Source organism: Hemibagrus wyckioides, linkage group LG17 (assembly GCF_019097595.1).
Source record: "Hemibagrus wyckioides isolate EC202008001 linkage group LG17, SWU_Hwy_1.0, whole genome shotgun sequence".
Lineage (NCBI taxonomy): Eukaryota > Metazoa > Chordata > Actinopteri > Siluriformes > Bagridae > Hemibagrus > Hemibagrus wyckioides.
In genome coordinates this window covers 15,446,402-15,459,832 of record NC_080726.1, presented here as the reverse complement: position 1 = coordinate 15,459,832, position 13,431 = coordinate 15,446,402, and the positions used below count along the sequence as shown (strand labels likewise).

At 38.1% G+C, this 13,431-nt stretch overlaps 2 protein-coding genes across 8 annotated transcripts in view; both read right to left on the bottom strand.

Annotated features, from left to right (window-relative positions):
- Positions 1 to 231: 231 nt before the first annotated feature.
- dhrs13b.1 (dehydrogenase/reductase (SDR family) member 13b.1) lies at positions 232 to 4,128 on the bottom strand. Its single transcript, XM_058413543.1, has 5 exons — positions 3,824 to 4,128; positions 2,901 to 3,019; positions 2,580 to 2,703; positions 1,843 to 2,169; positions 232 to 1,712 (listed from the first exon to the last, which is right to left on the bottom strand). The coding sequence occupies exons 1-5, from the start codon at positions 3,945 to 3,947 to the stop codon at positions 1,453 to 1,455; spliced, it is 954 nt and encodes a 317-aa protein (XP_058269526.1). The 5' UTR covers positions 3,948 to 4,128; the 3' UTR covers positions 232 to 1,452.
- Positions 4,129 to 7,532: 3,404 nt separating this feature from the next.
- sez6b (seizure related 6 homolog b) overlaps positions 7,533 to 13,431 on the bottom strand; it is a 166,916-nt gene continuing 161,017 nt past the window's right edge. For 2 of the 7 annotated variants that reach the window (XM_058414427.1, XM_058414424.1), the window contains exons 13-18: positions 11,957 to 12,151; positions 11,771 to 11,809; positions 10,674 to 10,782; positions 10,485 to 10,584; positions 9,192 to 9,317; positions 7,533 to 8,589 (exon numbers count right to left, since the gene is read on the bottom strand). In XM_058414427.1, the coding sequence (XP_058270410.1) occupies positions 9,237 to 9,317; positions 10,485 to 10,584; positions 10,674 to 10,782; positions 11,771 to 11,809; positions 11,957 to 12,151 (524 nt within the window). In that variant the 3' untranslated portion in view covers positions 7,533 to 8,589; positions 9,192 to 9,236. Of the gene's footprint in view, positions 8,590 to 9,191; positions 9,318 to 9,342; positions 9,963 to 10,484; positions 10,585 to 10,673; positions 10,783 to 11,770; positions 11,810 to 11,956; positions 12,152 to 13,431 lie in introns of those variants that run through there. The other 5 variants (XM_058414425.1, XM_058414426.1, XM_058414430.1 and 2 more) reach the window with 5 other exon arrangements.

Here is a 13,431-nt window from a genome sequence, read left to right as displayed (position 1 = left end):
ATATTCGCTAGACATAGTATTTGACAGCAGCACCCTTAACAGTCAGAACCCATAACAATCACACTATTGTACAAAAGTACAAATGACAATTGACATGAAAATGCCAGAGGATATTGTAACTTTATTTTATTGTAAAATGATATTCTGGTGAATTTTAACCTTGTCTAAGATTAAAAGGCTCTATCTGAAATGAACTGATAAATTTCCAAGGCTCAGTGGTTAAGACATTGGCATACTGGAATCCCAGGAATTCCATGCTGCCACTGCAGGGCCCTTAATCAAGGCCCTTAACGTCCAACTACTCAGTTGCATAAAAGAGATAAAAGTAAGTTGCTCTGGATAAAGGTGTCTGCCAAAAGCTGTAAATGGATACACACAAGTTACACAATAAAACTATGAAATTGATTTCTAGTTTTCTAAACAATAAAGAGTCTCGTTTTCAATAAAAGCTACATCTTCTGCCCTGATTTGCTATACTCGAGCAATAATATTCATTTATGGGTCCTGGAAAGGAATGTGCCTCTCCTAAATGACTTTTTAAGTCATTTGGGACACTTATTTTATTGAATTTAGTCCCTAAAAATACTAAGTTAGCAAAGACACACGGGTAGTGCTGGGTGGTCACATGGTTGTTCTTGTGGACACTGTAGGTGAAAAACATAATTCATTCCAAATACAAGGACTTCTACTTGTATATTTAACAGTTTAGAATGAAGACCATTTGAAATGATGTAACTTAAAACTTGACTCACAGTCACCTTTGCACACTGAAAGGGTAAAATGAATAAATAGGACAATTTAAAATGTTATGCATCTTATGTGCCATCAGTACACAAATTTGTCAAAGCTTAATTAACTTTATTAGTTTCTAAGTTGTCAATGCAGACAGTTATTTTTCCTTCCTGTATAATGTCTTCATAGTCATTGAGTTCTAGCTATAAATACAATACAATAATTACTTGCACATCTTATGGTATGAGTTCGTTAGTCTAATGGATGCCACTGAAGGGTGTGACGTTTAACAACTTGTTCGATGCCCCACCCTGTCACTTACAAAACAAATGAAAAAGAATGTAATTCAAAATATACTTAACTTTATAATTAAAGTCACACTTGGCAAATACAACCTCTGTCATGCAACTGTAGACATGGAGCTGATCTGCTGCCTTATAAGCCTGGGAATTTCATTGGCAGATGTTCATTGTCATGTGGGTTTATTATTAGAAGTATGAGAGTTTAAGCATGCACCATGATCACATTCATGTTTTTTTTAATAAGCATGTCAAATGTGCTGATGGATTTTACTCCATACAAAACGTTTAGATCATTCCTGAATTATGATAGTCTGACCAAGTAGATTCAGCTCTTGTATATAGTACTCTACACAGAATTTACGAAAGTCTCCAAACCATTATATAGCTATCTATTTGAAAATATCGTCCGGAGATTATTTCATGCCAGGCCACACAACTTCTCGCTCACTTCCCAGAGCTTCTTAGCCACTGCATCATCCTTAGCCTTGGCCTGAACTTCCTTTAATCCACAGTTGGAGAAATATCGACCACTCAGGCCTTCAATGCCCTCTTGGAGTGCACAGTATAGAGTAGTCTGGGCACCTGACTCCACATCTTTGAAGAACAGGGCTCCTATAAATTTCAACAACTTCTTCACCCCTGGCTGAACATTGCGAGCCAACTCTGAATTGATAGAACCTGCAGAGCATAAGGTAGGACAGATTTAATTCAAGGAAATTATTAAAAATAACTACATAAAATAGCAGGAGATTTGTAAATACTGTCAGATTCCTTATCACTAGACTATAATAAAAAGAGGAATGCTGACCTGGGTGGAGGCTGTAGCACGTGACCTGAGTTCCCTGAAGTCTCTTTGCAAGTTCATGTGTAAACAGCACATTGCATAGCTTACTGTTGCTATATATCCTGAAGACATTCATTAAAGAGTTGCCTTTTCCAAATTCCTTGTGAGCACTAAGGAGGTTAAAGTCAAGGTTTCCAAACTCATGACACATTGACGATACAGTAACAATCCTGCTTGGCCCACACTCTTTGAGTCTGTCCAGTAAGAGATTGGTCAGGAGGAAGTGACCAATATGATTGACTCCAAACATCAACCCAAGACCATCCTCTGTGGTGCCCTGCATATAAACTCCTACAAAAAAACCCAGATATGAGCATTAAGAAAATAGGCTGTGGAGGAAATAATTAAGGCATGTATTCAAACCCCAGCTGATATTCACATGATGTCAAAATTTGGCTGCTAGAGTCCTTACTCATACAAAGATCAAATACAAGCTTCTAAGGCCTCACCGCATCCTATCCTATACCACTTTTTTTTTACCACCAGTATTTCAGGTCCAATAATTACTGATCTGCTGGTGGTGCATAAGATCAGAGACAGGCAAACCTTTTACTACCATGGCACCTAAATTTTGTAATACCACCCAGCAAGAGCTTCATGACTGTTCTGATTTCTCCCAAGAGCTATTTCAAACCTTTAATTATAACGTGACCTTTTATAAACATGGCTGCTGTATGGTGTGGTACAAAACTCAACCAAACCTGCATTGTTGATAAGAATGTCCAGTCTTTTCTCCGTTTTGAGGAAAGTTTCAGCAAAAGAGCGAACAGACTTCTGATTTGCCAGATCCAGCTGCATAAACACCACATTATTGCTTCGGCTCTCCTGAAAAGAAATTTTTATAATGCAATAACTTTAGGGGGAGTACTATGGTCAAACAAATGAAACGTCCAGTTTAAACGTTTAGTCGTTGAAACCCTGACATACACATCCTACCTAACTGCAACATGATGTTACACATCTTAACATTGCACCACAGTGCATTTAGACATAAATAGAGGAGTAAACGTAGATTTTCTCACTCTTTTGACGATAGCCACAGCTACTTCAGCACGTACAACATTGCGACAGGCCAAAATAACACGAGCTCCTCTCCGGGCCAAATCTACAGCTGTTTCTCTTCCAATCCCTGTGTTACTGCCTGCAGAGCCAACAATCCAGGTGATGATGTTATAGAAATACATTTATATAGGTCATGTTAAGTGAAGAGGACAAGACATTGATCTCAGAAGGTTACACAGGAATCCAATACAAATAACAAGACAGAATATATAAAAAATGAAAGGGTAAGGAAGAAAAAGAACATAAAAAGCAAAGCTGTGCAAATACACAGATAAATAATAAATCAATGCAGATATAAATACAATGCATATGCACCTATTTACAGTATTGCTATTAGTGCATGAGTAATAATTTTATCTTTAATCTATAAAAAGTAGTTTAAGCAGTATACTGTACTGTATTGTTGCTCACTTCCTCTTTCTACTCTCATCTAATTCATGTTTAAAGCGCAGTTTCCAATTCAATTTCTTAGTCCACACAGTTTCAGGATCTCCCTGCTTCACAACAACTTATATAAAAATAAATAAAGAGCGATAGAAAGGTTACTATTATCATGCAAAAGTTGTGCTTTCTACACGACCATTCAGCAATGGATGATCAGAGCTGTTTCTAATCATCACGTGCACGCACGCGAACCTAGATGGTGTCCAGTATCACAGAAGAATAAAATCACTCTTCTTAAAATATTACTGGATTTTATTTACCCCTCCGTGAAATACCCCAAACGTGAAAATAGCCTGAACCCTTTCCTTATTTCCGGTACACACAGCAAAACATCAACACAGGTATCAGCGGTCATCAGGATAGTTATGTCCTCGAGACCAAACAAAGTGAGATTTAAGGCAAACCAGGAAGCACAGCACCGACACACACACACACTTACCGGTAATCACGACTGTTTTGCCGTGAAGCTCTTTCTTGCTCTTACATCTCTTTCCTGAAACAAATTTCCGAAGTAAAATAAAAATGCCTGCGAGAACTCCGACCAGCAGCAAAAGCTCCGACATGACTACTATGATTCACACTCTTCCGGTCTGAGGTCAGCTTTAAACCACAACAAAACTGGACCAACGAGTTGAGCTGCTATAGACAACTGAAATGTGTGGCTTGATCAGGCATCCAGACCGACAGCTTTTATTCAGAGTTTAGAGAGAGACAAAATCTCTCTCTCTCGCTCTGTCTCTCTCTCTCTCTCTCTCTCGCTCTGTCTCTCTCTCTCTCTTTTAATTGAATAAGCTCCAGTTTATGGTTGTTTCACAAATGAGTGGGGTCAGTTGTGAGCTTGGTCACTTTTCTGAGTAAAATATTCCCAGTTATGACATACAGTAGGTACAGCTGTGTGTTAACTATTCATAATAATCAAATTTGTTAACACTGATAGTATGAAAATTCCACAATAATTACAATGTACCTTAATACACAGATCAGGCATAACATTATGAGCAGTGAGAGGTGACGTGAATAACACTGATGATTATTAACACTGAATACCCCCTGTTAGTGGGCGGTTTATATTAGAGGCAGCAAGTGAACAATTTGACCTCAAAGTTGATGTGTTAGAAGCAGGAAAAATAAGGATTTGAGCGAGTTTGACGAAGGGCCAAATTGTGATGGCTAGACGACTGGATCAGAGCATCTCCAAAACTGCAGCTCTTGTGGTGTGTCTGCAGTGGGCAGTATCTATCACAAGTGGGCCAAGGAAGGAACAGTGGAGAACCGGCGGCAGGGTCATGGGCGATCAAGGATCACTTGGGGAGCGAACGCTGGCCCGTGTAAGCCGATCCATCAGACTTGCTACTGTTGCTCAAACTGCTGAAGAAGTTAATGCTGGTTCTTATAGAAAGATGTCAGAATACACAGTGCAGGACAGATCAGGGCTGTTTTGGCAGCAAAAGGGGGGCCAACACAATATTAGGCAGGTAGTCATAATGTTATGCCTGATTGGTATAGAATACCATATCCCTTTTTGTACTTTAAATACATTTAGTATATATAGATTATTTCATTTATTTTTCATTTATCTTTATTTTTCTTGTAATCTGAAGCAGTGTCTGGCAAAAGAATTTCCTTCAGGATTAATAAAGTTCTAACTTATATACACTCATTGTCCACTTTTATTAGGAACACATCAGATGCAGATACATGTCGAGAGATTCAAGTTATGTCCACATCAAACATCAGAATGAAGTAAAAGTGTGATCTCTGTGGCTTTGTAATTGTGGCATGGATGCCGGTTTGACTATAGACTTCCTGGCAGCTCAGATGTTTGATCTGAACATTAACTGAAGCTCTTGACCCATATCTGCATGATTTCATGCATAATGCTGCTGCCACATGATTGACTCTTGAATAACTGCATAAATGAGCAGGTGTTCCTATTAAAGTTTATAAACATTTGTAATATCTCAATTCATTTAAATTGTGGAGTTTTTGAAAGTTATTTTATCATGTACTGATATGTACAGTAGTTGTTCCAGTGTTTGCAGCAGATCAAGCATTTCTAAAATATATTCAAGTGGGTACATAAATGCTGGGAAGAGCATATCTCACAGATTTGTCAAACACAAATATAATAACTGATATACTATTCATTTTTTGAAAGTGTAGTCTCCTATCTTTCTCCTCTGCTTTCTAGAAATCAGATTAGCCGTCTCTATTCCTTTATGTTTCCAGTGTATGTAATAAACTGCCTTCCCTTTTATAAAACACTAGTATCCAGACAGCAACAGCATAGTTGTCAGCATAAGCAAGTCTCTTTTAGGTTTATTTTGTTTCCTATTGCATTATGTTCTGGTCATAATACATGAGTCTGGAATGATTATATTCGGCATTAAAAATATTTCTATATAATATGAGGAAGTAATGTAAGTTGTAATTAAAATAGCCAGTATAATCAGCCTGTAGTATCATAATATTTGTTTTATTGTATTCTTTTCCTTCTACTCACCCAATAAAGACATAGGAGATGATGTAAACCCAACCCACACAAAGTTATTTGTTTTTTATTACATGTACTGTAGATATTTTTAAACTTCAGCTGGGTTTATACCGCAGGCAAATGACTAATACAGTAGTTATATATGAGTATGTATAAGCTGAAAGCGTTGCCCCACCAGTATGAGATGCAGGATTTATTTGTGACATATACATTAGAACACAGTGCATTTTTTCTTTACATATCCCAGTTTAGGATGTCAGCCATGATGCAGGAGCCCTGGAGCAGAGAGAGTTAAGAACATTGGCAGCTTGGTGGTGCTGGGGCTTGAACCCTGACTTTCTGATCAACAACTCAGTTTTTATAAATAAACCAAATGCAAGCTCCAAGACTTGGCAGAGATGTAGGCTTATATCTTTCTGAATATAGCCAACATTGCAAAGCGTTTTAAAACAGAAGGCATTGATATAGTAAGCTTGTTTTCTGCTCCTCAGCTTTTCTGAATAAAATTATATGCAGAATGCAGATCAGGTTTTGTGAACCTGCACATGTGCTTCACCTATTCTCATGCTGAAGGTACTTGTGCGAGATAATGGTACTTCTGTCACAGAATTAAGGTCCTGTAATCATTGCAGGACTGTAGTTCCCTGTCCTTTTGTTTCAAAACATATCCATCCGTCCGTCCGTCCGTCCAGCAGCAAGATCCAGCATTCTCATTAGAAAGCTAACTCAGAAAATGTTAGCCAAGAGTTAACTCTCAGTGTCGGTCCCAAGCCTGGATAAAATGGGAGGGTTGCGTCAAGAAGGGCATCTGGCATAAAACCTGTGCCAAAATCGAAACATGTGAACCAAATGATCCACTGTGGCGACCCCAAACAGGGAGCATCTGAAAGAAGAACTCAGTAATAATATTAATATTTGGCATGAAGAAGTATTACATTGGAATTGCAGTTATAATGATCTAATTTTGCACATTTGTACATTTGACATGTACACTATGTCTGTTTTGTTTATTTAAAAGGGCTTATTAGAAAAGAAAAAGCTGCTGTTTTGTGTAGGTCATGCTGATGGCTATGTATTTGTAAGGTAATGAGTTTGAGCATCTTTAGTATAGTTATTTTAGATGGCAAGCTTAAGTGAAATCCTTTATAGAAAAATGTAAAAATCACCTTTCATAAAGATTCCTGGGATCCATGTTGGCTAATAGTCAAAGTCTCAGAAGAGGTAAAGTATCAGATGGCATTGTGCCACTTGTACATAAAATACATTCTGCATCTATTATAGTATATACACTATGGTGGAAACAGTGTTGGTTAAAATACCTTTTAGGTGAACAATTATTATTTTTTGAAGAATAGAGCAAATCATTGTGAAAGTTAAAATGTGATAAATTGTGATACTGTCAACTGAAGCAGATACCATGAAAATGAGGATAATTATATGAAGGACAGCTCCTTGTTACTCCATGCATGAATGTTTTTGAATATCTTATGTAATTTGTTTATTGGTGATTAATATTTGGTGTCATTTTACCACCTGAAAAAATCCAAATCAGAATTGATGATGGTATTTAGTGAACTAAGAATGTATTCAAAGGCAACAAACTTGTCCTCTCAGTGACTTTCAAATGCATTAGAAACACAAGAGGACACCGATATATAAAACATGCACAAATTTATTTGACAAAAGTATGTGTGTGTGTGTAAAGTGTGTGTGTGTGTGTGTGTGTGTGTGTGAGAGACAGACATACAATAATCAATGTGATCGTTTATTTTTTTCCCCCAAAATAACATTTGTGTACCATAATCAGATTGACTGATCTATTGTCACATTCATAAATGGAAAACTGCGAAACTCTCTGCGATTATGAAGACGACTAGTACACTTAAATGAATCATAGTAACAAATAAATTAAAAACTCATTATAGAGAGACATCAACTGATTGATGACAGTAGGTGCATGTCGAAGTCTAGGCTGCAATCTATACAGAAATGCAACTTGTGTATGCAGCAGTCTTTGTGGCAGTCTGAAATTTGAGAAAAATGCCAAAAAGACACAAGTATGTAATATCTAATTTAATATCTAATTTATCTAAGTGTTTTTATTTTTAAAAAAAATGAGAAGATGGGTAATTGTTCTGTCCTTATATCATGGTTTAATATTAATAGAATAGAATGGAATGGTCAGCTAAAGTAAAACAGACGTAGTTCAGCACATTTAAATGCAAAGTGTTTCGTTCCACGACTGTACGTGTGGAGTATCTCCCATGCTGTACCCATGTGGCCTATGTTTGTGCCTTTTCTTCTCATTTCATGTGACTAAATCATTGAAAGAAACCTGCCTAAGCTGCAGCCTAGACTTTGGGATGCAGCTAGTCTTTCATTTTGGTAGATTTATCTCCAGCTCTTTGCTCCACAACTGGATAAAACCTGTAAAAGCACTGCTGCTAGACCACTGATATTGAATCTCTACAAAAATAAGATCATATTCTCCACACTCTCTGCAGTACATGTGGAAATTCTTTGACAAACAGGATATTTACACCTGACCAGAAGAGGAAAGGTGGGGACGAGAAGGGCGAGATGAGGATAAGAGGAGGTCAGAAAGCAGGCGAAAGGTGCTGGGGAACCTCCACAAGGCAAAGAAAGGCTTAAGGTCCTCAGTGTGGACATAAGCAGTATGTCTAAATGGAGACTTCATACTCTCTTGTGTCCTGTAGAGCATAAAAAATACACATTTCAATTCAGAGCAGGACAAATAAAATGGATATTTTGTAAAAAATATTCAGGTTCTCAAATTGGGGGTTCAGGAACTTTCTGGGGTTCTGGGAACCATAGACAGAAGGGTTTTTTTTCATATAGCGGTGAAAATAACAGCCCACTATTATCAAACATTATATATATATATACAGTATCTTACACTGAGTTCAACTGATCATTTGAATAAAATCAATTTAATCCAAAGCCCTTTAAAATGTAGGCCTATAAATATTCACCTTAGGAGTTCAAAATAAATAGGCTCCAATACAAAATAAGGTAAATTATTATTGTAGTATGTATAACATAAACTAATATGCCTAATATTTGTTTAGTTGGATTATGTTTCATAAATCTGTACTGGATGTAATTCTACAGTTTTAAAGGGCTCCCAGCAAGGACTGCAATATATATATTTTTTTGAGAACCCTGCATAGGGAAAATGTCGCTGTAAGTGTAATTACAGTATGGAGTTGAAAAAGAAAGTACAAAACAAATTCAAAGCAGATGGAAACGCAAACACAAGAGTGAGATGGAAAAAACAAAACACCCATCACACCTATGGTTCCGACCTGCTTTGCTCCAAACAGTGCTATTCCACCGATCAACTCTCCTTACAGGCTTTCTCATTACAACAGTATCCTATAGGGAAGAAGCGCTGGTGTCTGGGCGCAATGATCACTCTCTGTTCAAACATGAAACCATCAAAAGAAAGGCAATGCAGAGGTCATGAAAAGCTGATGAAATATTTCAAATAATGCAGTGAAAGAGAAACTATGGTGTTGGAAAAATGTCAGTGTATCAACGTCTGGACGGAAATAACAAAAAACATAAAAGGTGTGAAACAAATCCCTGGCTGTGTTCGCGATAAGTTCATGCTAGGTGAGTGCACAGCTGAAACCATCAGGGCGTTTCTACGTTAGATCTGATGTTTTGTTTGCGCAAACACCTCCTAGTCCGAACCAAGTAGAGGACAGCTCAGAAATAAAAATAGTACACACATGAGGGAGCTCATCTCCAAAGGCAGTGTTTCCATTCACACCCGATGGAGGTGCTAATGAGTCTGTCTCTGCTTCTTACTGACCCACTTAACGTGAACACGCAAACACACACAAACTGACTGGACCCCTGGGCTACAGATGGGCTACAGATTTCACAGCACTACATCGAAGTGCATCATGTGGCCCTAAATCACAGTAGTGATGTGTCAGAAAACAAACATTACAAACAGATGGTGTGAATTGAAGCCAGTCTGTGACACAAGCAGCTCATAAGAAATAGTTAATGGGACTGACTACGTGCTGTCAGATGTGCTCACCTCACTGTTCTTCTGGGGCACATAGAAAGGGAGAGAGGAGAGACAGAGATTTAGAGTGTTAGAGCTTTAGAAATAGAAAGTGCCAGGAGGACTGTGAGAGGGGAACGAGGACAATAGGGTGATGATTACAGGGTGAACAAATTACCTTCAGAATAATGCCTTTGCTAAAACACACATCAGTGGAATGTATTTTAAATGAATGTCATAATGTTTTAAACATGAAGCTTGACAGGGTTGCATGACACATTTCTAAAGGTGCGGATTTTCATTTCAAATCCCAACGCTCCTAAAGCTAATTAGATTTGGCACATGAGCCTGCAATAAGGTAACACAGATGGTGTTTACAAATCATAATTTTAAGATCATAATTTCATTCCAGATGTACAATCATAGTCATGAACAGCTGATTGCAACTTTGTCATGGAAACTAAACAACCACAGGAACTACACATTAGTGAAGGAGGGTTGGATTGAGAATTGTCGGGTACTGAAAAATGAAAGAGACCACTGAGCTGATGTGATGTGTGTACTTACTGCTGTCTCGTAGATGGGGTTTTCAAAGGCTGTCTCGCCTCTGATCTGGTCATACTGTGGCGATGCAGACATGGGCAATCGAAACGTCTTCCCTTGCACCCTGGAAACAGAGCGACAGCAAAGACTATATCTAACATTCATCTACAGGAAAGTGAAATGATGAGAGAACAGCTTTCTATCCAAGCTTACCTCGAAATATAGAAGTATATGGACACGACGATTAACATAATTATAGCTACAGGGATGAAGATGGCAAAAACCACATTGGCTCCTTCCATGCTGAAGTCTGTTCTGGCAACTAGACAGAAATATTAACTGTTAGTGTAGTAATAAAGTGCACTATGTATGTAGCAGTGTAAGTTTTCAATGTTTATCAAACCAAACCTTTATCAAATAAATCCTTATCTAAAGTTGATGTTATGCTCTTTGTGATATGATGGTACTTTTGACACCAGAGATTATTTGAGTGAGACCTCTGTTCAAAATATGAATAAGGCAGTATACAATGCTCACACTGATAGCTGCACTACATAAGACCAGGGCCTTACACTGAGTCTTACATTGATACATGCAGATAAGATGCGATGCTCCATTAGTGATGGAGAAACATGCATGCTTGGTAGCTGGTGCAACCTGAAACAGTATATACACTACTCACAAAAAGTTAAGGATATTTGGCTTTTGGGTGAAATTTACAGAAAATGTAAAAAGTTCACGCTACAGTGATATCATATCATGAAAGTAGGGCATTTAAGTAGAAGCATGCAATGGTGATTTCCTCATCTCAAACAATTCATTAAAACAAAAGCCAACAACAGTGGTGGGTATACCACAACAAAAAATGTCAGTGTCTCAATAATTTGTCATGTGCCCTTGACCACCAATTACAGCTTGACAACGACGTCTCATGCTGTTCATGAGTCGACTTATTATCTGCTGAGGCATGGCATTCCACTCTTCTTGAAGGGCGGCCCTCAGGTCATTGGGGTTCTGGGGTGCAGGGTTACGAGCCTCTACATTGCCAGTATGGCATCTGAGTGGACTTCAGGTTGAACAAAAAAGTGGACACTGGTCTGGAGAAAGCCAAACATACACATTCTCTTTCTCTCCTTTTTGGCTGAGTTCCACGCAGAAGTTGAAAGCGGTTGACCTTTCTGCCACCGAACTCATTGTGAGCTCAGTCATAGTGAAATTGGATTAAAAAAAATGTGTTTGAAAGCACTGTGGCAAATTTTCCCTGAACAGTTTAAAACTGGCCTAAGGCAGAAAAAAGTTACAGTTCTTACCATCAAGCCTGCGCTCATTTACATACTCCAGTACTGCTGCTAAAAGCAAAGGAGGGAATTTATTTTAGCATTGGAATAGGCAAAATAACAAAAAATAAACAAACACTTATTGAACTACTAAGGGTTCAAACTGTAAGACTTTCCATCAGTGTAAGAACAGTGGCATCTGCTTTATGATGAGCTGACCTTTGCACACCGGAGGCGGTTGACTCCACTTTGATGGGTGACTGGGGACACAGCGAATATTCGCCTCTCCAATGAGCTTGTATCCAGTCCGGCAGGAGAAGTGCAATACCTCTCCGGGTTGGTAGAACTGCTTCTCTGATATCTGGACACCAAATGCTGGGATTCCAGGGTTCCTACAGGCTTCATATGTATCAGCTAAAGAACAGAAAATGAATACACACACACACAACCTGAGTGTTTACCAACTGGTCTATCAACTTTACATTCATTTTTTATTTAATTAATGGATTTTCTAAATATTTCATTTTTATAGCTTACACTGGAATATTTATACAGCTGCTGATTGTAGTCAGCTAAACAATGGCAAATTATTGAATTGTTGATTAATCACAAGAGGAAAGTTAAATGATTGCTAATGATTTTGATTAGCTCATCACACAGTGTGTGTATGTATGTATGTGTGTGTGTGTGTGTGTGTGTGTGTGTGTGTGCGCGTGCGTGTGTGTGGACATTAAGAAAATCAAGATTGCCAAAAGGGGGTGCTGTCTTGCAACACATGACTTTAACTCACACAAAACACTCAAGAATGCCTTAAAGGAGAAACCAGGACATCTTTTGCAGATGTCTTGCCAATTAGCAAACAAGCTACGTGCAGTGTCATCAAGACGTAAATCTAGGTTGGGATATGAGGTAGGTGGTACGATTTTCTTTTATTGTAATGAAATTTCAGTCTGCATTTTAAAATGGATGCTTCATACATCTCTATTCTCTCCTTGTTTTTGAAAAAAAAAGAAAAGAAGGAACTGTTCAGCACTGGATATTCCCAGCATCCCCAGGGCAATATCACATGCATATCTCAGACTGTCTTACATATAGGAAGCTCCTGCCATGTTCACAGAGCATCTGACACACATTATGCAAGAAAGTAGCAGTCTGTGGAAGCCTATAGCTTTGCCATGGTGCTGGATGTCAGAGACTGTATGCATTATTATATGTGCTCCCCATAATAGCATATTTACATAAGCCACAAAAAAAACATGTATTTTTTCTATGAATGTACTTTGTGATGCAATAACTGCGACATCATCAGAAAGCGTCAAAGGATACCATTGAGCTGCTTTGATGTCTTTAAGGCAATCTTTTGCTTCCTGATCTGCCTCACATCAGAATACCATTTGTTTTGCATTATAAAGCATTTAACAGTTTAAGACGCCTAACTAATAGAGGTCAGCAGGGCATTAATAACCACAAAGCCTCACCACTAAATATTGCTATCATGCCTGACCACCATAGGCTTCAGACTACCTCTAGAGACTTTTTTTACGGGAATCCCTCTAAAGCAGTTCATTGTTTTTTATACATTTATTCTAGGGTTGCCAGGTTTCTCTCAAAAACTCAAAAAACACCATAACCCAAAAATCCAGACAATGGAAAGGCCAACATATCTTTCTTTTCACAGGCTTTAAGTAGGGAAA